At 51.1% G+C, this 23,769-nt stretch overlaps 1 protein-coding gene across 5 annotated transcripts; it reads left to right on the top strand.

The window, feature by feature from the left end:
- Positions 1 to 5,771: 5,771 nt before the first annotated feature.
- On the top strand, positions 5,772 to 23,420 carry LOC147648311 (uncharacterized). Of its 5 annotated transcripts, none has more exons than XM_086867407.1 (22): positions 5,772 to 6,272; positions 7,049 to 7,086; positions 7,531 to 7,650; positions 8,442 to 8,545; positions 9,492 to 9,630; positions 9,776 to 9,969; positions 11,363 to 11,490; positions 11,673 to 11,851; positions 12,665 to 12,727; positions 13,047 to 13,169; positions 13,440 to 13,562; positions 14,120 to 14,282; positions 16,463 to 16,526; positions 17,331 to 17,379; positions 18,697 to 18,806; positions 19,646 to 19,763; positions 19,965 to 20,064; positions 20,493 to 20,689; positions 21,024 to 21,158; positions 22,350 to 22,556; positions 22,751 to 22,896; positions 23,248 to 23,420. In XM_086867407.1, the coding sequence occupies exons 1-20, from the start codon at positions 6,197 to 6,199 to the stop codon at positions 22,392 to 22,394; spliced, it is 2,268 nt and encodes a 755-aa protein (XP_086723533.1). In that variant the 5' UTR covers positions 5,772 to 6,196; the 3' UTR covers positions 22,395 to 22,556; positions 22,751 to 22,896; positions 23,248 to 23,420. The 5 variants fall into 5 exon arrangements, with proteins under 5 accessions (XP_086723533.1, XP_086723535.1, XP_086723532.1 ...); XM_086867409.1 differs by having other exon boundaries at positions 5,775 to 6,272; positions 22,751 to 22,920; XM_086867406.1 differs by having other exon boundaries at positions 5,775 to 6,272; positions 22,748 to 22,896.
- The last annotated feature ends 349 nt before the right edge of the window (positions 23,421 to 23,769 follow it).

Here is a 23,769-nt window from a genome sequence, read left to right as displayed (position 1 = left end):
CTCTCCCGACCGCTCGGGGTGGGAAGGTGCGGTGGCTCCCCAGGCTGTGCTCTTGGCACCAGGCCTGTTGGTGTTCTTGTCCGGCTCCAGGTGAAAACCGCAGGCTGCAGATAGGATTAAAAGAAAAGAATTCAACTGCTACTCTTGCTGCAGTTTGGACACAAATCCAACACAGCAGCTCAGCTCTCTCCCACGTCCCTCCTCCTTTGCCAGTCCAGCACTTTCACACTGGAGCAAAGGGCCTCTCTGCAAAGAAACTGCTGGCTGGTTCATTTCTCACGCTGTTTATTGACACAGGAAGAAAACCAAAAGAGGCTGGATCCCGAGTCTCTTTAAACATGCTAACTTTGCCATATTAATCCAAGACAACAAGTCTTGACCTCTGCACAGTGTCACACAAATCACCATGGTTGCTGCTGTGTATGGTCACTGCTGAGGGTAAAATAAAATCAGAGCCTATTCCCTGCCTCTAGAACTCACACTTGAGCACAGTGCTGTACTCTAAGGTCTTACATTTGCAGATTTCTTGTCTTTCCAGTATTGCTTTCAAAGAAAAACAAGGGAAGGCCAACTGTGTGTAGCTAATGATGGAGTGTCTAAATCTTGGGAAGTCATAGGTCTTAGAAGTAAGATGAATTTGGAACTAATGTGATGTAGAACGTGTGCAACACAGAAAAGGGGATCACATACATGTGAATGTCTTGGATTGCTTCTTTCCCTTTTCATAGCACTGCGATAAATCGTTCCGTTTTCCAAGAATCTTTTCCACAGTCAGGCTTGCTCTTCTCAAGCTCTTTTCTTTACTGGACAGCTAGGTTGAGCTTCTGTCCCAAAATGTGCTGCCAATTGCAGCTTCTCTTGGCTTTCAACACAGTGTGTGCAGCAAGAACACACAATGCAGCAGTCCAGGAGAAATGGTTTGAGAATTTTACAAACTTGTCCTTTATTTTCCTTGTAGCCTAGAGAGCTGTGCCCTTGTTTTCATTTCAGATTTCAGGCTAGGTTTTCATTTAGACTATTGTGCCCAAAGGAAAATGGAGATAGCACCAGGAATTGTTAGGGAACACAGCCCTGGGTGAACTCAGAGATAGGAGCTCCAGAGCCTGCAGCCACAAAGGGAATCTTGGGCAATAATCATTCCAACACCTCAATGTACATCTTGAAAGTGATCTAGAAGGTAAAGATGGTCTGACAGAGGTAGTTTGTTTCTGTGTTGCGTTTAGATGATTCTAGATGATTTTGTGCTTTGGTGCAGATCAAGTACAATCAGTTCATTTGAAGCACCAGAAGAAACATGACCTAACAGAGTAGACAACTGAAAGAATTTAAAGAGGAGCAATGCAGGGAATGACTTGGTTATCTTGGTCTGGAAGAAGGGGTCTCAGTTTAGAAGACAGGCTTCTACTAGGCAGGGCAGGAGCCTGCCTTGGAATGAAAAGGTCAGAGGTTTGAATGAAAACACCAGAGGCCTATGTCCAAAAGGGAGACAGAGGAGTCCTCTTACTTTATTTGAAAAAGGGAGAGGCCACGGGGCATTGCCCTGGGGTCTCTCCATCCAATTCTTGGAGGATGCAGCCTCCTTTCTTATCCTAAATTCACAGCCACATGTCCCTCTCTCTTTCCCCACTGGCTGACCTACTTGAGTGCTACAGACTGCCCGGAATGCCTAAGATTCCCCTGTAATGTACAACCCTTCCTCTTAACTTTTAATTCTCATGGAATTTATAGTGTTCCCCCACTGTCTCTTTCATCTTTCAATATCCAGTTTCATTTACCAACAAACCTACAGTTTGTTTGTAAAGGCAAATATCTTTTTCCATTCATCAACCAGTGGACTCCATCCCATTGCTTCTTTTATCTCTCAGTGCTAGTTTCATCTATCAGCACACCCACAGCTGGTTTGGAAAGACAAACCCAGCATTCCTCTCAGAAATGTAGACACCCTCCCTCCAAATTTCTATACTTTTGGAATCCAGGCGCTCTCAGGCAGAGATCTGGGGATAGGAGTAACAGTTCTTTACTAGTACGTAGAACAAGGCAAACAAACAAACAATAACTACGGCATTAACAACAAATCAGAACCAGGGGCCCTGTGACAGCTTTCTCGGCTGAGACGGGAAGGGATGGAGGAGAGGCTTTGCTTCACAAACCCCCTCGGGCGGGCAGTGCCGGTGCTCCTGCAGGGCTCTGAGCAACACTCAGCTGGAACGGCCGGGATGAGCGGAGATCCCGGGCCGGTGGCTGAGGGCTATCAGCAGCTCTGCAGCGGTGGCTGGCACTGCCACACGACCCGGCAGGACAGGGGTGCGAGACCACCAACGAAGAGGGAAGAAGCAGCAGCAGCTCTGTCTGGGTGATGGCGAATTCCCTTCTCTAAACCGCAACATCTCCGAGAGAGAGAGAGTGTCCTGCTCTCCAGCCCAAGAAGCCAGCCAGCCCCCAGCTGTCCCCAGCCTCTTTTTTTCTTGCCCCCTTCCCCCCTGGACCCAGCCAAACTCTTTGTGTTTCTCAGGCACCCAAAAACTAGGAGCCATCAGGTTTTCCCCACAGCTAATGGGCAAAATATTCCATAGGTGAGAAGGAAAAAAAGGAAGGACACCCAACCCCTAACCGAAGGGTAACTTTTCTAAGACTTTCTAATACATTCCCAATGATTTTAACCTTCTGAACAAGTTCCTTTGCATCACAGGTTCACCAAGAAGTGAGAACCCTGAGCTTCTGTAACATAACATAGCCTCGTCTTCTGCAGTGACATGACAATCTGGGTGAAAGAGGAGTGAGGTGCCTGATCACTCTCTGCATGTGAAAGTTCAGATCGCAATTCCCAGGTGTCAGTGGCTGGGCTGAGGAGCCAGGTCATGGCAGGACTCCAGACCTCAGCATCTTCAGCCACAAAGTGCAAGTGTTGCCTGATCAGAAATCTGCACTGCACCACAGTTTTGCACTGGAGCAACCAAAGCTGTTGGCAGGGCTGTTTCTCCTAGCAGAGCTGGGCAGTGCTTTTGAGCCAGTAACCACAACCGGTGGGAGAACAAAGAGGCCTTTTCTGCCTCTCATGGACGCGCTAGGGCCACCTTCAGGGCAGAGCCTGGGCCCCCCCAAAGCAAAGCAGAGGGAAACGGTTGAAGAAGGCTTCCTTTCAAGCCTTGCTGGCTCTGGGCAGAGAAGGGACGCAAGTGACAGCACGAGCAGCAGGGCCCGATGCCGCTCGGTGCCTGCGGGGAGGGGCGGAGCAGCCGCCAGGGGGCGCCCGGGGCGGGGCGGGGCCCCTCTGTGAGGGGGGAGAGCCTCGGGCAGCTGCGGAGCAGCGCCAAGCCACAGACGGGCCCGGCCGTCCGTCTGTCCGGCCGTCCGCCCGCCCGCAACAGCGGCAGAGCTACGCACAGCGCCAGGGCAGCGCCCAGCTTCAGCGCAGCCTGACGAGCAAGGGAATCTTCCCGTGGAGGGCAGGCTGCAGGGCGCCTGATTGCCAGGCCTGCGCTGAGCCGGCACGGCCTGAGCCGGCTCGGCACAAAGCCTCCTCCAGCACCACTGCAGGCTCCTCTGCAGGCTCCCTGCAATGCCTTCGCTGACAGGGTCCAATCAGCCAGGCTGGACAGCTGCTGTCCAAACTGAAAAAAGACAAGACCCAAACCAGAAGGGAAGTATTGCTGCTTCCCAGGCTGAGCTCCTCACAGGCGGAGGCAGGATTCCTCTGCTTCCCAGAAAGATGCAGAAACGGGACATCAGGCCACTAGGTGCCCCTTACCTTTGTGGCCAGCACCTTGCCATTGCAGGCCAAGGTAGCTCACAAGCATATTTACTTCTTTACATCCACAGTCTTCAGCTTGTTGGGATTTTCCCCCCGAGAGCAGCCTGGGAATGCTGCTTGCTGTCACAGGGCTTCTTCCTTGCAGCAAACTCCAAAGACTCACTTGGCTACCTCTCCAAAACATGGCCCGGGTCAATTGTCCAAATGATGAGCAGTGGAAGCTGTTCCTCAGCAAATCCCGGTCCTGCTAAGAAATGCTGATTCCAGTGGGATTTAGGAGGAAGCGGTGTTCTCCAGAGCACTGAAGTTCAGCGTTTCAGCACCAGGACAAGAGCGGGCAGCTTGGCAGGCCTCCAGCATCTCAAGCACTCAGCTGCTTTGCAAATTCCTCTGCTTCCAGAAGCCATGGGCTGAACTCCTGCTCTTGACCTGCAAGCCTTCCCCTGTTACCCGTGGCACTGGCGCCTCTTTGCTCCTTCGTGTGGCATGTTACAAGGAGGTCCAGAATGAAATGGCGGAGAATTCCACAGAACATGCACTTTGTGTTTCCCTGCTTGGTGCTTGCAGCTGTCCCCAGCAGACATGGAGTCTGCAGTTCTGTGAGCTATGCGGTCCAGCAAAGAAAAGACCAAGTCAGCTCAGGAAAGCCAGGATCAATCTATGCAGCTTCTGCAGACCAGAAATTGGAGTGAAGCAAATGACTGAAAAATGCAGTATACTATGCAGCACATATCCACCATGGGCAGCGTTGTAAACAAGGTCGATCACTTGTCCTTTCAAAAGTAAACTCGTTTATTTAAAAAACCCCAAGAACGGCCGAAGGCGAGGCCCTGGGATAAGCCCAGCAGCCTGCACCACCAAACTGGCTAACAAGCAACCTGGTACAGCCTGCATACCACCGCGGCTGTGTGCTCCTCAGGACTCGAGTTCCCTCGGAAGACCCGTGTGCTGGGCACCCCGGGGGTTTGAAAGTCTCTCACAGTGTGGGATTGGTGCGTTTTTCAATCCGTACTGTGATTGGTCTAAATATGATCCGTTGATTGGTTGTTAAGATCGTGCAACCTCCACCAATCATTTTTGAATCTCGACACTCCATTGGTCCGTTCCTTCCGCCAATGAGGATCTAGAATGTTCCATTCTGTTCTGCCTTCATTACCCTCATCGCCCACTCCAGCGTTCAAAAGCGGCCAGCACATGTTTCTGTACAGCCGTACAATCACACACAACAAGCAAACATCATTAGAACTTTTACTTTCTTAACCAACCAGAGAATTGCGTGATTTATAACAGGCAGGAGAGAGATTTCCAAGCCACATCCATGGAGGAATCTGACCTCGCAGGTTTCCCACAAGCCAAAGGCAGTGGCTTTTTGCAAAGCTCCGTGCTGGACAAAGCTCTTTGTCAAGTGAAGGGCTGACCTGGGAGCCGGTGGGAGTGGAGAGATCGGGCAAATGCACCCGTGGGTGCACCCACACTGTGAGGGCTGCTCCAAGGGCATCCCCTGCCACGCACAGGACATGGGCACTGCCATACTGTCCCTGCCATACTGACAACACAAATGCTGCTCCAGTGTCATGCAAACACCTCTGGCTAGTTTGTTACTTGGCACTGTTTCCCCACTATGGTATCCTTGTTCCTTCAGCGAGCCTACAGTGTGCTGGTCGATGTTAGCCATGCAGTAAATGGGCAGGCATGACAAGCATTTCAATTAAGGGGACTCTCCGGGATATTACCAAAGCGTGATTGCACCCATAGAAATGAAGCAAGTGTTACTTGTTTTAGTCAGAAGCACTGGTGGCCAAAGGAGAGGGTGCATGTGCTTGGGGCCTGTTTAGTGTTACTCTTGGATCCTTTGAGCTATGGGTTCTGGACTGCAAGGAGGGTTTGTGCTGCTTTGGGACAGACGAGAACTTTCTGGGCTTTCTTTTGCATTAGCTGCAGAGAAGGTTCTGTTACTATGCATAAATTCACAGACCCACCTAGAGCGGCTGCTATTGTGATGTCAGCGGAGGGCTGCCACGTCACAGCGTGGTCAGGGGGAGGTTGCCCTGGTGCACGCACAGCGTCAGCGTCCAGAGCGGCTCTTGGCGTGCTCGTTGCAGGAGGACCCTGTGTTGAGGAGTTCTCAGGCAACACTCTGTGCCCTGGAAAGGGAATCTTTTTCTTTTGCCTGCCGTTGTACGAGTCTGTGGACTCGTGTAGGCATCCTTTTGTTTTCCCCTACGGTTGTAGGGTTTGCAGACACGTACAGGTGTCTTTACTTTTTCTTTTTTCGTTCTACGAACTGCAGCTTGTGCAGGTGTCTTTTGGTTTTTCTTTTCTTATACAGTCAGCGGATTGCTGCGTGTGCCTTTTTTTTTCTCTTTTCCTTGCACAATCTGTGCAAGTGGGATTTTTTTCATTTGTGTTTTCTGGCCTGCGGACTCGAGCAGCCCTGCTGAAACAATGGAGCAATTCCGCAGTGCTGTCGGCAGGGCTTTTGCGTCAGTGTCATCCTGCAAAATGTTCAAAGGCCTGAGACGTAAGTAGAGGCTTTTTCCTTGGGGCAGCACACTGGAACAAAAGTGCCATAAAGATGCTGTAAGTTTGGTAAAGCTCTTGCCAACAGCTTCAGCTAGAAAGGGGATGTCTCTTGGCCAGAAGGGTGTGGACAACTTTCAAAACACAGACTGGGAGAGCTTTGTAGGCATGATTCTAAAAACTGTGCGGTTCTCTCCAGAGCTGAGGGAAAGCAGCTTTTCTCTGCCTTCTGTCCTTAAAGAATGTGCCTGTCTAACTTGAGCCTCTCTGTGTGCTACAGTAGCGATTGGCTTTGCGCTGAAGGGGAAAGCGCCGAGCAGTTTGTGTGTGCTCCTGAAGCCCAGAGCTGGGCCTGTACTCTATCCGAAGGGAACTGCAAGCTCTAAGAGGGCTTTAGGGAAGTTTTCTGGGCAATGGTTTACAGCAATTGCATGCAACTGCACAAAGTTTAAAAAAATAAAAGTCCAGGGAGGAGAGGAGGAAAAGGCTGCTTTAGCTGTAGGGTGAACAGCGGGCTACAATGTAGACACGGACTGCTAAGGAACCATTTGCATTTTGCAGCCAAGTTTCTAGTTCCTTAGTGGCAAAGCCAACTCAGGTAGGCACAGCCTAGGGTAGTGCCCTGTAGCCTTGCTTGCTGTGCTAAAGAAGGGCTGCTTTAGGGAGGGAGGTTGTGAAAGGAAAATGCTTTCTGCTTGGGGGACCTTTTCCTGTGGGGTAGCCCAGCACAGACAGTTTTCCACCAGCACCTGGTTCATTTTCCCTTGTCTCTGGCAGGTTGTCTCAAACGTGGAAGGAATCAAGTCCGTGGTTTGGTGAGTGAGAAGGACACACTTGACATTCCTGGTGTTCGAGAATTGTGGAGCAAGCTGCGGGCTTGGCCTGGTGCACTCGAGTGCCAGCCTGGCAGGCCAAATGAAAGTCCACATCAGCGTTTGAATGAGCACTACCAAGAGGATTCCATCAGTTTCCTCCTTTTCCATTGAAGAAGTTTTTATTTATGAAAGTCAACTTTTCAGACAGGAGGCTGCACACCAATTGTTGCCAGGCTAAAATATCTCCCTTATATCAGAAGCATATGCAGTCCTGGCCAAACATTAGTCTCATCAGCCCACTTGAAATGAGTTCTAGTGGCTGAGGATGCCACTTCTATCCAAATTCATGACGTCTCCTTAGGACAGCTGGGGATGGAGCTCAGGAGAAACAAGGCTCTCAATGACAGCTCACTGCCTGTCCCTCACACCCCTGTCTGTCTGCAGAGCAGCACACCAGCAGCAGAACCTCCTGTGGCTCGCCCTGTGCCTCCAGAGGCTGATGGGGAGGCAAAGGACAACAATCCCGCCCGTGTTGTCAGTCCAGGGCCTGAGCATCCTGAACCAGTAAGTGCTAGCTTTGGTTGCTCCAGTGCAAAGCTTTGGTGCAGTGCAGGGCTGCAAGTTCCTGATCAGGCAGCGCTGACCCTTTGTGGCTGAAGATGCTGAGGCCTGGAGTCCTGCCACGACCTGGCTCTTCAGCCCAGCCACTGACACCTGGGAATTGGCATCTGAACTTTCACATGCTGACATCATTCTGACTGTGAACTTCCCTTGGTGTCGGATGAGCGGTAGCATGCTGTCCTTGAGTGCTACTGGTGGCAAAGTGAGCCCCTTTGTGCCCAGTGTGTGTGCAGGCTCCCTGCTGTCAGCAGAGAGAGCGGTCCCAAGGCACAGCTCACAGCCTTGTGGGGTACGCAGGACCTACTGTGTCCTGCAGGGACCTGCCCCTCTGCACGCACTGTCGAAGTAGCTACAGTCACCGCTTTGACTGCACCCTGTACTTTGACATGACCCAAGTTTGCTGAGAAGAATCCTGAGCAGCTCTGCATGGCAGAGACAAGCCCTGTCTCTGAAAGGCTGCAACACAGTTCCTGTTGGCTGCTCCCTAATGCTTGAGATCCTGAGGGGAAGCCAGTTGATCAGAACGGAGCAGGGAACTGTTCCTTGCACCTATTCAGACACTTCCATAGCAACTCAAGGGTTATGTACTTACTCCCATCAACAGCCCCACACAACAGCTTTTGCCTTCAGGTGAGCTGCATCTGTGCTTGCTGCTTCTCCCAGCTCTCAGGAGACAACTTGCCTGCTCCTTATTGCTTTCTTGTTTGTGCTTTTTCCCTGCCCATCCCGTGCAGGCCCCAAGACCAGAGCTTCTTGCCAGTCAGGACTCCTTGGGCCGGGCAGGAAAGGCAGAGCGGCAGCAGAGGATGGATAGAGCACCAAGAGCCCTGGAGTTCAGGTGTGTGCTAAGCTTTCCTGCTTTCTCCGAGCAGGGCTGGGCCTTGCTGGCCTTTAGGAAGCCCAGGGTCAAAGAATGAATTTGGCTTTCTCGCTGTTGAACTTGCCCAGCATAGTCAGGGAAAGGCAGCCCGTAGGCAGGTCTGGCTGCCGACAGACCTACAGCATAGCTGCCTCCTGGGACTCCCTCCTCCTACCTTGACAAAAAGCATTCCAAACTGGACCAGAGCAGAAGCAAGGGAGCTTCAGGCTGGGCCTAGGGACAATTGAACCGTAAAGCCTATCTCTGAGGTGCAGAAGAAGCACCTCAGAGAGCTTGTGCACATTCCACCTCTGGAAATTTGGAAGCCCAGCTGCTGGATAGAGCCTTGAGCAGCCTGTCCACATGCCATAGCTGACCCCAGGTGCTTGGACCTGCAGACTGGGCTGCAAGCTTCCTGGAGTCCCTGCAAGCTGTAAGCATCCCGGGATCCTTTGGTTCTTGGCTTGGAACTTCATACCCATCTCCTCCCCAAGCTATAGCTTGCAGGCTCTTTCCTTCTTGCACTAGTGAAAGCAAGAGTAATTGTGGCAGTACTCATCTGCATTTCCCAAGCCTGTCTTAGGCAAAGAAGAACTTTTGCAAGTCTGGCATCCAGTGGACCAGATAGAGAGGAGCGTAAGACCTAGCGGGCAGGAAGCTGTGAAGCTGATGGAAGCGGAGCTTTCTGGAAATGTTTTGTAGTTTCTGGAAGCTTCTTTACTTCCTCACTGGTGACTCTTTCACCGGCAGGAATGACAAAGAGTGATGCTTGGTCTAGTGGGGTCATTCCAGCATTGTCCAGAGGTGGACCTAGAGGGCTGTAGGAAGTCCCTGAGACTGCCTTCCTTGGGACATGGTGTGGATTTGAGGTTTTGCAAGGAGACTGTTGCTATTAAAGGCTTGTTGGTCTGTCCCCCTGTCATAGATGGAAGGAGTTGGCTGCATTTGAGGGAAAGCGCCACTCCTCACCAGACAGGGCGTTTGAAGCGGCACCTGAGACAGCAGAGGAATCACAGCCTCAGAGATCTCTGCTGAAGGAGGAAGTTCCTCTGGCAGTGACAAAGGTAGCACTCACCTTGTTGCTAGGCAGCACCTGTGGGAGAGGGAGCTGCCCTTAGCAAGTCTTCCCCGAATGTTGCTTCTGGCAGCAAGCTACGACTGAGACTGTGTTGTTGTTCTTCCTGGAAAATGGTGCCCCTCTGCTTCCAGGTTTGCCGCTCGCAGCGGCCAGCACACAGGACTCTGGAGAAGCTGCTCCAGGAGTTCTCTCGCCAAGGGCACACGCTGTCCCAGGTGTGCAAAGAGAAGGCAGTGCTGGCGGAAGAGAACGCTGCCCTGCAAGCCCGACTGGCAGCCACAGAGCGGGACCTACGAGGCCTTTTGGAGCAGCTGGCAGAGGCCAGGTAAAGGCAGGGATGAGACCCGGGGTGAGCCATTGTTGAAGGTCTGGAGTGACCAAGGTGCTGAGCGTTATGTTAGGATTTATTGGCTCCTGCGTGCTCTCCAGATGGTTCTCGGACAGAGAAGCAAAGAGACATGAGAAAAAAGAAAAGCATACTGTGGCCTGAATGTTCTTTCTCTGCCAGCTCAAGCTCTCACAGCTCTTTTTGAACACCCGCTTGGGACCCTTTGCACCTTCGTGTGACAAGTGCAAAGCAAGCCAACATGGTACTGCATTTAGTACCAGGGAAACAGTGCAGATGTCTGCTGGAACCGGACGTTTCCCTCTGCTTTCGGTTTCTCCGTCGGTGCATCTGAACATCACTATTTCCTTGCCCAGCAGTTTGACATGACATTTTCAGAATTCAAGGCTCCTACGTGTGAATGTTGTGAGTAGGGATGCGGCACTTGGGGTGATGCTGGACATTCATGCTGAAAATCTTGAGGCCCTTCTGAGCTAACTCTTGTGAGGAGGTATGGTGCAGGACCTAGAGTTGCTTACAAGCAGCAGCAGCAGCAGCAGCAACAGCAGCAGCAGGGACAGAAAGGTCTTGTGTGCCTTCTTGACAGTCCCTGAGGATTCTTGCTGAGCACTGATTCTTGCTCACTTGTCCATTCAGCTCTGGAACCTGTCAAGGTTACTCTGGCTGGTCGCTCTTCTTTTTAAAGAGTGCCAAAACATTTTGGGCAGTGCAGACTTTTTTAGCCAAAACTAAAGGTGGCAGTTGTTTTTATTCATGATATTCCAGTAATTTAAATGGCAGGATACATGCCCCTCCTGCCAGAGGGTTCATTTTCAGATGAAAGCCTAGTTCTGGTTTCTCTCTGCTCTTGGTGCTGCTAGAAGCTGCAGCTCTCATGTATGGTTCGGTGCATTCCTTTAGTGCCTTGAACTTAGAGAGGGTGTGGAAAATGAAGTATCTCTTACGTACACCGTGAATGGCATAAAGCATGGATGAAACAGCCAGGAGAGCACGGTGCTCTGTCCCCCTGCAGAGTGACTTGGAATTGCAGATGAGCTCAGGGCTGTGAGCAGAGGCTGGCCTTTTGCTTGCTGCTAGAGATTTTGTGGGCACAGCCACGCGTGTGGGATATGTGAGGGAAGAGCAATTTGAGCTTTGGCTGCTGAGATCAAGCTCAGCTGGGCTTTCTGTGCTGGGCTAGGTCGTGGGGAAAGGATGGCCAATGTCCTGGAAGGGTCTGCTTTGCTATTTGAAGTGGTAGAAATAGTCTTGCTCTATCTGCGTTTCCATGCCAGCTGTTTTCCATACTCAGGTAAAGGGATCTTAAGGCACTTACTGGAAAAACTGCCCGTGTGTGCCACGAACAATTTGTCCTCATCTTCACAACTTGTAGGACAGAGAAGGAGACCTTGCAATGCAGCCTGTTGGAGGCTCTGCAGCAGGTGTCGGAGCTGGAGATCACCAGGAGCCGTCTGGAAGGCCAAGTAGGCACAGCCATGCAGGCCAAGGAGCTGATAATTGGTGAGAGCCTCGTGCGCTTTGTTTCTGGTGATGGCCCTTCCTAGTGCAGTTGCTCCCAAGGCAGCTCTGTCAGCAGGGCTTCCGAGGAGTGAAGGGGCTGGGGGCAGGTTCCTCCTTGCCTGAATCTGAAAGGGGTGATGTTCAGCAGAGTCTTTGACTGTTGTTGTTTGTCATGTTTGCAGAGGATGTCAGGGGCCTTCGTTGTGAGCTGCAAGCTGTAAGATCTTTCAGCAAGCAGCAATGTGAAGAAATGGCCCAACAGCTCCGCTTGGCAGAAGAGCAGTTCAGCAAGGCTCTGAGACTCTGGGAATCTGAGCAATCTGCTCAGGAGGAGGAGAAAAGGAAGCTCCTGCAAAAACAGGTAGGAAGCAATACACACCTGAACTTTTCAGGCAAGCTTGGTGGGCTGGCTTAGCAGAATAGCAGCCTGAGAATGGGACATGGCCGCAAGCCTCTGCTGCAGGCCTGACGTTGCTGGGCCAGGCAGCAGAGGGCTTCAAGGGCTCAGACTTGAAGGGCTGTGAATGCCCAGAGGAGGGTGCTGGGGCACTGAACACAGCCACGGTTTCAGGGAGGCCATGAGCCACGCTCCCCTGGAGGCTGGGTGGTCGCACACAAAGCACGGCAGCGAAGGGGCAGGACCTTGCTGACGCCCTGGTACCGTGCAGCAGTCTGCTGACCTTGCTGCCACCTGCAGTCCCAGCAACTGCCTTCCTTGCTTTCTGTCCTTGCACGGTGGACAGAGCTCTTCCCTTTGGGCTTGAAGCATACGCAACAGGCCCCCTGTTGCTGGTATTTCAGCTGGTGGCCTGTCTTGTGACTCCGGATTTGGTGTGCTGGCCTCCTCCTCATCCTGCAGTCCACCTGCAGCTTTTCCTTTATCAAAGGGTAGAGGACTTTGAGAAGAGAGCCTCTGAGAACAGGCAGAAATCCTGAGGAGAGAGGGACCTGAGGAAACAGTCAGCCATCAGAGCGGGGAAGGAAGGTGGCAGCCCCTTTCCTTCCAGCTGCTGACACTCCTCCAAAGTTTCTTGTCAGGACAGAAGTGCTGGAGGGCACAGAGCCACTACTGTGCACTCAGCAGCAGGGGGCTGTGGGAGGGATGAAGCTTCCATTGTTTTCTTTGGGGAGCATGGCTGGGACTTCATCTGGAAGTGTCTATTCCTCTCATCAGGAAAGACGGCTGAAACAACAGCGTTTGAAGGTGCTGGAGCAGCGGGAACACTTCCTGGCAGAGGTACAGAGGGAGCAGGAGAAAAGGGTGCTTGAGATGAAGCAGGAGATTGCTGTAATGCAACCTGAACAAGAAAAGATGGGAACCAGGGCCGGTCAAGATGCAAAGAGAGTGCCAGGAGAGTTTGGACGCTTCTGGGGCTCCTTATGGGCACTGCTTCTCCAGACACTGTGTATGTGGGTGGGATTGTGTCTTAGCTGGCCCTTGGTAAACAGGAGAAGGAGAGCAAATTGCTTTTGGAAAGCGTGAGCACATGAGTCTTGGTTGCCACACAGGTGGTGGGTGGGAAGTTTAAAGGCGTCTTCTCTTTGTTTCTGTGCAGCTCCAGCGCCAGAAGGCTGCTCATTTAGACAAGGTGTGCCGCCTGCAGCGAGAGCTAAACCAAAGGCAGCGGCAGGTAGAGCAGCTGAGGCAGGAGCTGAAGGAGGAGCGAGAGAATGGGCAGGTGAGCCTGACAAGCCAGGTAGCAGAGGGAAGGGCAGTAGCAGGGGCATGAACGGTAGATATCAGGAAAGGGGAGGCAAGGACTAGTGCAAGCAGGGAGCCTGGCAGGCTCCAGGGCTGAGCACCAGGAAGAAGAATTAGGATGGAAGGCTTAGAGCTGGGTAGAGCAGCAGAAAAAAGTGGCTGAAGTGAAGAGCTTTTGAGACTGGGAAATGAGAAAGGTGAGCGAGATGGCAAGTGCTAGTAAGAATTTTCTTGACAACATATCAAGAACAAGCTGCAGGCAGAGCTGCGGGTAGCTCAGAGGAAGATGAAGGCAGTGGAAGAGAGGCACAAAGAAGAAATGGAAAGGATGCAGAAGATGCTGCAGTACAGGCTGGCAGAACAAAAGCCGGTGAGTGAAAGAGCAGTAGGCAGCACTGCAGTCATGCAACAAGAGGTCTCTCCTCTTGTCACCTCGCCCCTGCGGAGCAGCGGGGCGGGATGGGGGCCATGCCTCTGGCTGCCGTGCTCTCTGGTCTCCATGGCAGCTGCTCAGAAGGACACTTCCTGGGCCACTGAATGCCTGGGCAGCAGGGCTAGTGCTTTGGCCCTCAGCAATCCTCTGAATGTATTGCTGCTGGCCCCCTAGTGCTCGCTTGGTTTTGTGAGAGGTTTCAACATGGTGACCCACACAGATTCTGAACAGCTTGTCCCTGTCCATGGTGAATGCAGTCCACAGGACAGGCTGAAATGGAAAGCTGTTCTTTCCCTTTCACTGTCTCTACTAGGGCTGGCTGTGACAAGCTGTCGTCTCTGGCTGCTTACGGGGGTTTGACTTGGGCTGGAAGAATTGACAGCTCAGCTTGCAGCCTAAGCCAAGTGTTGCTCCTAAGGGCTGGCCTTTAAAGTGTGCTGTCGGGGGCATCTCTGCCACTCACCTTTCTGACACCAAGACATTTCTTGTCCCAGATGGACGTGGGCTCTGCCATTGGAGATGCATCCTCAGCAGTATCCTCCGAAGAAGCCTCCTCTCCACAGCCTGAAGAGCCGAGAGTGAGCAGTCTGCCCTGTTCAGGCCAGGAGCCAGATCAGCTGTGCCAGGACGGAGAGAACCAGGGCTTGGAGCAGCTGAGTACGTCCTGTGCATTCTTTGTCCGAATGAGCAGTGTATTGATGTGTGTGTGCCTCAGCATGTTCCTCCTCCCTCGGGTGTCAGACAGACATTTTGGACCCCCTACAGAAGCCATAGTGGTGCTTGGAAGCAGCCAGGGAGAACTTTGGGGCACTGCTTTTGCTTTTCAGGGCAGCTGGGAGTGGGAGGGCTTTGCCTGAGCTTCCTTCCCTGGGCAGTAAAGGCTAAAGCAGGGATTGTTTCCTGAGCAGCTGAAGGCTGCCACCCAGCAAATGGCCCAGTCCATGTGTGTGTGCTGCTCTGGCCAAGCTGGTCAGAGCAGATGGCTTCCTAGATTGCCTTTAGTCTTCTGCCTTGTCACCAGTCACTGGAGACCAAATACTCCAGAGAAATGGATTGGCTGTGTGGCTGGTTCCCCATTGCTGCTGTTTTTATGACTATTAGTACTTATACCATTCCTTCTTCAGTTTGTTTGGATAAGAATTCTACATTCTGCTTGGCCCAGCCTCCTTGGAAAGAACATCAGGTGACAGCACCAATAAGAGTGGAAGAGGTCTTTTAGTAGGCCTCAAAAGTTAAAATATTCTGTTCTTAGATAAATCCCTAGGAATCCAAAAGAAAGTGCTGTTTCCAAAGTGCAGCAAAATAAGAAAAACAGGATACTTGTTTTACAATCCCTCTTTGATATTTTAGCTGTTTGCTTGGGACGATGCATTAGAGAGACACATCTATGTGGCGCAGTGAGATAAAACTGCCCTGCAGGCAGTTCTCAGGAGGAAGCCTGCAGCCCCTCTGCTGCATGTTCCTCTGGTACCACGGTGCCACTTTGTCACAGCTAATGCCCAGCTGGTAAATACTCTTGGAAAGCCAAGGCCTGGCCCTCATCCCTGCACAGATCATACTCTAGGAAAGCACAGCAAGGCCTTGGTGAGTCTGCAGTACAACCAAGTTGCTTCTTGCACGTCATAGCTGCCAGGGCAGGGCTGTCAGAGAATAACTGGTCAGCTACAGAACAGAGCCCAGTTTCCTCAGTGTCTGCCATCAGCTGCTGGGACAAAAGGGGCATTGATCTACTCCCCCATGGATCTGAACTCAATGACACTCATGGTGTGTCTTGAGTGGGGTCAACAGCTTGTAACAGGGCTCGGTCTGGCTCTGGCCTCTTCTCAATGGTTGTCAGTGGCCACTTGTTGGCTCTGCCAAGCTTTTTGTCATGTCTGCCCTGCCACTGACGGCTGGTGTGACTGCAGAGGCTGGAGCCTTCCTGAGCTGTGAGACTTCAGCTGCCTCCCCATTGCTGCAGCTTTGCCTGGACTCATGAAAGGATTGGCATCTCACTTGGGCAGCTGTCTGTGCCACGGCAGCGCCCGAGGAGCGGCGCTGTCCTTGTTACCCGTCTCGGCTGTGCCCATTTGGGAAGATGGGACACGTGGGCGGTCTTCAAGAGGTCGAGTCCAGTGCAAGCGACTGCTGCTCCCCAGGCTGAAGACAAGCAGTTGTAGTTCTTCAGAAAATGGGGAATGGGCAAAATCATCTTCAGAACTTAGCCTGCTCATCCATGAAGCGGGCCCTAATTCTAACAGCAATTGTTCTTGGTTGTAGAGAACATCAGCTGCTGTTCTCTACAAGTGGCAAGGCATTCTTTAGGCAAACTGCTGAGAGGTAGAGGAAGTCCCCTCCTCTGCTGGAATTCACTTTGCAATATTCCTTCTGCTCTGCAAAAAGCAGCTGCGGATTAAAATTCCTCCCAGATCCAAGGCCGCGTTTAATCTCTCAGGTTGGAAAGCTTTTGTTGAATCTCACAAGAGAGTCTGTATTCCCAAGGAAATGAAGTCTCATGGTTTGTAACGTCACCTTCCCCTTTGTAAATGACAACCACTTGCCTTAGTGTCTGTTCTTTTCTAATCTCTGTCTGCTCTGAGGGTTTCTCCATGGCCTTAGTTTCCTTTCAAGGTAACCCTTCAAAGGAGCGTGGAGAATCAGACCCTGTGCAGGCCATGTGTGCTGCAGAGCTGCCTGTCTTGCTACAGAGCTGCTGTTGTTGTTGTTCTTGTTGATGTTATGGTTAGCCAAGCAACCATCAATTGCCCCGAGCCCCAGAGAATGGAGCTGAGTTTCAGATGTCCTCGAAGTCGGTATCTCTGGTTTGAAGTTTGCTTCTTGCATTTTGTTTCTTTCAGGGAGTGTTGTGAGTGTGGCAGATCCAAAACAGAAATACACTGGATGGAAATTTATTGGCAGTGGGTGAGTGCAGCCAATCTTACTTCTGCAGAAGCATGGGCCAGCTCTTTTGCTGGTGCAATATCAAGTGGGAAGTCAGGCAAGCTGCAAGCTTCTTCACAGCCCAGCTTTAGATTGTCCCGGTCTCAGTCCTGATCACAGGGCATCATCAAAGGTAACTGCATGCTGACAATGTCTTGCCTGCCGCAAGAAGCAGGGCCTGGAAGCCCTCCTGTCCCTCAAGCGTGTGGCACCAGTTTGCTTCTTTTCCTAGGAGACATGGTTTTGTATGATTCCAAGTCATACGGCCACACTGATGAAGGAAGAAGAACCTGAGAGAGCAGCTTCCCACCTGAAGCTGCTGTCAGGTCACTGCTCTCAGTAGCATTTCCATCCAATCTTTTGCTGAAAGCAATATTCCATGCTCAGGACAATAAGAAAGGCTGTGTGGTGTTGCCCGAGTTTGGCAGATGGAATCAAAAGAGAGCGGGGAGAAGGAGGCCCAACAGGACTTTGTGTTTCATTGCCTGGAAAGGAACGCCACACGCACAGACCCAAGAAGGAAAAGGCCAAGAAAACCCCTGCATCCATGACCTAGTGTGTACATTTGGGATTGGCAGTAGCCCTTTTTTCTTCCTGTTGGACTGAGCTTTTCTCTAGGACACGCTGCATGGCAGAGGACGGCTGGGCTGCTGTGCTATTGGCTGAAGAGGAGACAAAGCCCCGTGTTTTAGAGACACTCCGGGCAGCAGAGAGCTCCTGCCTGGGCTGCCTTTCACTTCTCAGCACTGAACGGCTTCTCTGTTCTTGCCACTCTTCTGTTTCTAGGGGTTTTGGAACCGTTTATAAGGCCTTTGACGCTGCCACAGGACAAGCAGTAAGTGCCAAGAGCCCTCACAGATTTTGCTGCTCTGGAGTGCTTTTCCTTGCAATGTGATCTGATGGCAGAGCTTTGGGCTGCCTGTCTTTGCTGCAAAGGCTGTCCCACACAAGTAGCCTGCTTAGAGCCTAGAGGCAGGCTAAAAATTTCACGTTGCTGAGACTTGGCCTCGCATCCTGAATTAATGCAAGGATAGCAGTGTTGTCTTTCAGAGAAGGACACACTAGCTTGGACTTACTGGATAAATATGCCTAGATTAGCTGATGGCAACAGCTGTCATTCTGGCCCAATTCCTCTCAAGCCTGCATTCAGACATAGATAGGATTTCCCACTGTATTCCATCATGTGGTTTGGTCTGAAAATATAATGCAAGACCGAAGGAAGGAGAGATCTTGTCTGGAGCACAGCTGACTGTGTTGCACTCCTGGGACACCTGGTTCACACACACACACACACACACACACACACACACACACACACACACATATGCACGTCAATGAGAAGGAGTTGATGTAGAACCTTACATAATACAACCTTGTGCTGGTCCTGTGTCGGTGACATTCCTTTATAGTGATGCTGTTTCTAGTGAACAGACATGGTGGTGCCTTGGAGAGTCCCACTGCTCTTTGGGGCTGAAAGTCCTGAATTCTTATTTCTGGCTCTCAGCAAATACAATTCCATCTTCCTGGTGCCTCCTTATCCACCTGCCGTGCTCAGGAACCACACTTGGAGGGAGGTCTACAAGGCATCCAAAAGCCCTAAACCCCACTTATAACCTGGGCTGTATCCACAGACTACCACAGAAAAGATTATTTGTTTTAAAACCCACAAAATAATGACAATCTAAGCCATGTCCAAGAATGTTCTTCAGAGATGCAGACTCCAAGCTGAAGCTGTTAGCATGTGCTAGGATTGTAACTTGACTTTGAGTCACCTTGGAGATCTTTTCTGGGCAGCATTTTCTCTGTAATCGAGGTATGTATTTACTTTGGGGCACAATCACGAATGGCAGCAGTCTCTGAAAAGCTGGTCAAAGCCCCTAGAAATGCTAATGTATTTCCAGTGGTTTCAATTTATTTGCACAGGAGCAAAGTTGCTTTTTTGTTTGCGAAACCTGTGTAAATGATAATAGCAGTGGTGAACAACAAAGTCCATTCGTGAAGTCTGCAGGTGCAGAGAGGGTTGTTCGCGCTTTGTGGTTGATAGTTTAGAGATTCCTTTTTTACCAAGGTGGCAAGGCATCCTGGCCTGCGAGCATGCAGACAAAGAGGCTCTTGTAATGTCTGTTCCTAATGGCTTTCAACGGCATTGTAGGTGGCCATAAAGAAACTCGATCTCCAGCAACAGGGCTGCGAGGAAATTGTGAAAGAAATCCTGGTCATGAGGGAAATGAAGAACCCCAATATTGTCACCTACCTCGAAAGGTAAGCAGTCCTGGTATTTTTCTAGGAATGTTGTTTTCCATGCTTGCAAGGCAAAGGTTTAAAAGCTCTTTACTCACTGGCAGAAAATTGATCTTTTCATTAACATTCATCCACTCCTGGGCAAGGCATGGCAGGAGATTGCATTTTGTCCCCATGAATGGTTCCTGGCATAAAGAGCTTGAAGATTGTCCCCAGAAACCTGGCTCTCTTACTGTGCCAGCAGCCTGTGTGTTCACTCGCTGCATGTTCTTTTGCTGGTTTGGGGCTGGATTTTTTCCAAGGCTTGGAGGAGAAGTGCTGAGAAAGCATCACAGAAATTATTTCCCTTGCGCTGTTCCCACTATTATCCACTGCCTTGCAGGCCAAAAGAGTAGGCTGGGAGATACATAACTTTCCAGGTTTGAAATTGCTTTTGCCCGTGGTGACTGTCCTTTATGCACATTTTTCCAAAGGGTTTCCCCATTGCTGCAAACCTGCCTGTCCTGAATAAAAGCTGTGAAAACTGTGTCTCCTTCTTGCTGGAGATAATGGTGCAATTTGTTTATGAAGACGAAGAGGTAGCTGCTGGGATGTGTCCACTTCCAGATTAATATTTGCCATCATAAAAATGCCTTTTTTCCCCTGCTTGCCACCTAAGCCATCTCCTTTGCTGCAGTTGTGCCTTTGTAATTTCTAAGGCACAGGCTGCCAGCAGTGGATAGCCTAGGTGCAGTGTGTCTTCATTGTATTCTGTCTTCATTTAGCAGTGACCTGGAAACAAAACTCTACCTTAGGCTTTTCTTCCAAAAGGCAATGGAGCTGTGCGCGTTCAGCTCTGTGCTGTTGTTTTCATCTTCCAGCTACCTTGCCAATGAGGCTGTGTGGCTGGTGTTGGAGTACATGGATGGAGGCTCCTTAGCTATGGTGATCCTCATGAAAACAATGGCTGTAGGACACATAGCAACTGTCTGTCAGGAGGTAAGGAATCTTTCTGCTTGTGCTTGGCATGGCTTGGACAGGCACGACCTATGAAAGTGCTGCTGAGTGAGTGAATCCACGTTCAGAGCTTTCTTTCTGCGTTGTTCTTATGCTTCAGAGAAGAAAGAGCATTTTCTTTTTGCATGTGATGAAGTCAAATCAGGCTAACTTTTGGTCTCCTGTTTCTTCTTTCTCTCCCAGTGCCTGAGAGGCCTGGCTTTCCTTCATGCCAAAAACATCATCCACAGAGACATCAAAAGTGGAAACATCCTTCTGGGCCTGGATGGCTCTGTCAAGTTGGGTGGGTATTCCTGGTCAGGCACAGTGCTCGGGGCAGCCGCTGTGGGGCTGCTTTTGAGTGGCTGCCAGGTGTCCAGCAGTGGTGCTGGTGAGAGTGCACAGAGCTCTCCTGCACGCTCGGGGCGCTGCTGCAAGGTGCAGAGAGGTCTAGAGAGCAGCAAGGCGTCAGGAGGAACTTTGGTTAGCTTGTGTCCTTTCCGGAGGGAGGGAGGGAGGTTCAATGTAAACCTTCAGGTGAAGGAGGAAAAGCCGCGGTGTGAATGGTGGTGGGTTTGTTAAGCGGACAATGCCCAATTTGCTTGGCTGCAGCCCTGAGGAAAGAGAGCTGCTTTTCCAGCTCAATACAGCACTGCATCCTGAGACTTGGAGTGAGGAACCCTTTGCCTTGGTTTCTTACTTCAATCCATGTTTGTTTGCTTTTCTCCTCAGCTGATTTTGGGTCTTGTGCTCTGCTCACCCCTGAGCAGAGTAAACGGAGGTCGATGGTCGGGACCACTTGCTGGATGGCACCCGAAGTTGTGAGGAGAGACCCATACGGCCCCAAAGTGGACATCTGGTCCCTTGGCATCGTGGGAATAGAAATGGCCAAAGGAGAGGCTCCGTATATTTGGGAAATCAGTTCCAAGGTAAGGTGCAAATACGCTCAGAAGCCAGTGGCCTTCAGGTCTGTCTCCATTAGACAAAATCCCATACCCACAGCTTCAAAGGGCTCAAAGAGGGATCTCTTGTAAAAGTGTCCTTGAGACCCACATAAACTTTCAAGGCGACACCTCCTGGATGTTGGAATAGCTGGGGCTGCACTGGAGGAGCCCTTTCTTCTTTTGGGAGACAAGGCTCATCTCAAAGCCTCTGCTGGACAAGAAATTGCCACTGCAGACTGCAGCTTAAAATATGGGGACTAGGTGGGCACTTAAGGATAGGAAAAAATTAGGTAGAGTCTCATGTTTCCCTTTTCCTCAGGCTAACTATATGATCAGCACCCAAGGAATACCAGATCTGGAAGAGCTCAGCCTACACCCGGGCTTGTGTGAATTCCTGGGCTGCTGCCTGCAGATGGATGTGGACAGGCGAGGCTCTGCCAAGGAACTTCTGAAGGTACAATGCAGAGCGGCTGCAGGCCAAACAGCTGTTCCCTGGCAAACAGGGTTTGCTCCTTGGCCCAACTCTGTAAGGCATCAGATGGGTTGTCCCCCCCATAGTAATCTCCGCTCCGGTTGCTTTTCAAATGAAAACCAAGCAGGATGCAAGACTGGTTGGGTTTAGAAGAGACCACTGAAGGTCACCTAGTCAAAATTGCCAGCCACTGGCAAGGACATCTTCAAGTAGATCAGGTTGCTCAGAGCCCCAGCCAAGCTGACCTTGAATGAGTCCAGGGCTGGGGCACCTGCCAGCTCTCTGGGCAACCTGTGCCAGCGTTTCAGCACTTTCCTGCGAAAGAGTTTCTTCTTTAGAGCCAGTCTGAATGGACTCTCTTTTAGTTTCAAACCTTTTTCCCTTTGTCTCTTGCAATTGGCCCTGCTAATTAGATGTGTCCCCATCTTTCTCCAAAGCCCCTTCAATTATTGAACTTGTCTCCTCGGGGCTTGTCCTTCTCCAGGCCAAAGAAGCCCAGTTCTCACAGGTGTTCCTCAGAGGAGAGCTCCCAGCTTCTGGTCATTTCTGAGGCCCTCTTTTGCTCTCGGGTGCTGTTTTCAGGTTTACCTGCTAGCGAAGGAACTGAAGTATCGCAATGCTGGGGACAGAGGCCCACAGTGGCGTTTGGAAAACACAACGAAAGCAGTCCCTGCCAAGCGCTTCTAGGTTGATCTATGGGAAGGCAGGGGCTGTGGGAGGCTGACTGTGAGCCTCAGAAGGGACCCAACTTGTCCCTCCTGCCCCACTCTTCGAGGTTGCTGCCAGCCAAACAAGGACAGCTGAGCAGCATTTGTGCCAGCCCCATGTGCTACCTGGCCCGGTCAAGTCAGTGAGAAGCGCTGCGGCTTTGCTGCCAGCTTTTGTGTTAGACAGGGAGCTGGTGACCAGGCCACTTCCTCGGCTGTCCCTGCTGTGGTGGAAGATGCCAGCCAGCACAGGAGGGGCAGGGCATGCTAAGGAACACACTTCTCTCCTTGCAAGCCAAGAAGAGAACTGAGTCTATTTGCACTTTGCTGCTTGTGTCTGTGCATTTCTGGGCACTAGAGGAAACCAGCTTGAGCCTGTTAGGAGCTCAGTTTGGAAAAGAATGGTTTCTTTTGCCTTTGTCTCTTGTAATTTGGTTTCTTTTGTTTCTCTTTCTTTCTTGGGCAGCATCCATTCCTCAAATTAGCCAAGCCTCTCTTCGGCCTCTTCTGACAGCCCGATTGCTGCCATCCCTGCAGCAAAGTAATGCAGGAAACAGAGGAGATGGCAAGGACCACTTCAGCACTTGGAGAACAGAGCCTCTGAGAACAGGCAGACACCCTGAGGAGCGAGGGGCCAGGAAACAACAGGCGGCCATCAGAACAGGAGAGGAAGGTGGCATCTCCTTTTTTCCCATCTGCTAATCCCCCTCCTAAACTTCTGGTTAGGACAGCATTGCTGGAAGGCACAAAGTCATTCCTAATGTGCACTTTGCAGATGGGGGGGTTGTGTGAGGCATGCAGCTTGCACTGTTTTTTAGGGGAGCTTGGCTGGGACTTCATCTGGAAGTGTTTTCCTCCCCTCAGCAGGCAAACAAGATGGAACGACAGCGTTTGCAGGCACAGCAGCTGCTGGAGCAACGGGAACACTTCCCGGCAGAGGTGCAGAGGGAGCAGGAGAAAAAGCGGCTTGAGATGAAGCAGGAAGTCGCCATCATTCAAGCTACCAAGAAGAGGTACGAAGCAGAGCCAATCAAGAGGTAAAGGATGTGGGCAGAGAGTTTGCATGTTGTTTTGGACTCCTCTGGGCTCCTAATGGGCACAGCTTCTCTGGACACTGACTGTCTGGGAGGGGTTTGTCCCTTAGCTGGCCCTTGTGACCCAGCAAATGGCCCAGTCAACGTGTGTGTGCTGCTCTGGCCAAGCTGATCAGAGCAGATGGCTTCCCAGATTGCCTTTAGACTCCAGCCTTGTCACCAGTCCCTGGAGACCAAATGCTCCAGAGAAATGGATTGGCTGTGTGGCTGCTTTCCTACTGCTGCTGTTTTTATGACTTTTAGTTAGTACTTCTGCTATTCCTTCTACAGATCACAAGGGCCCCCGCCACATAAATCTCCACTCCAGGTGCTTTGCAAATGAAAATGAAGGAAACTTGCAGGGAAGCAATCGAGGAAGCAGAAAAGATGACCAGGTGCACTTCAGCATTACTTTCTCCAATGCCAGCTCACAGCCAGAATAAAAACATCTTTAAAACCCTCAAGCCAGTTGGAAGATTCCTTTCCTTGTCTCCCTGGGAATATGGCTCAACATTTACTTTGGAATTGCCCATTCTTTCTGAAATGTCCCTCCTGTGGCTATTCTGGTGCGCTTTGCAACTAGGAACAGACTCCTTTCTTTAGCAACTCCAGTCTATGCTGCCTTTGGAATATGGCCCGTTGGCCGCTTTTTGCCCAGCCGTAGAACTTCTGCATGAAGAAGAAAGTGCAATTGCATTTCCAGACAAAGGCAAGGAAGAGCAGGGCAGCCAAAACATCCCCAACGTCCCCTCTTTTTGTTGCTGAATCTAAAAGCAGCATCTGTCATCCTGTCTCCAGGGCCCTTGGAGACAA

This window comes from Cyanistes caeruleus, chromosome Z (assembly GCF_971803275.1).
Source record: "Cyanistes caeruleus chromosome Z, bCyaCae1.hap1.1, whole genome shotgun sequence".
NCBI classification, from domain to species: Eukaryota; Metazoa; Chordata; class Aves; order Passeriformes; family Paridae; genus Cyanistes; species Cyanistes caeruleus.
This window is presented reverse-complemented; position numbering and strand designations above follow the sequence as displayed.

What these genes read in the sequence shown, in the direction of transcription:
- LOC147648311 (XM_086867407.1), top strand. Translation starts at nt 6,197, where the DNA reads ATGGAGCAATTCCGCAGTGCTGTCGGCAGGGCTTTTGCGTCAGTGTCA. An exon ending in CCAAGAGCCCTGGAGTTCAG is followed by an intron (nt 8,546 to 9,491) that starts GTGTGTGCTAAG and finishes CCCCTGTCATAG; the next exon opens with ATGGAAGGAGTTGGCTGCAT. An exon ending in GAGCAGCTGGCAGAGGCCAG is followed by an intron (nt 9,970 to 11,362) that starts GTAAAGGCAGGG and finishes CACAACTTGTAG; the next exon opens with GACAGAGAAGGAGACCTTGC.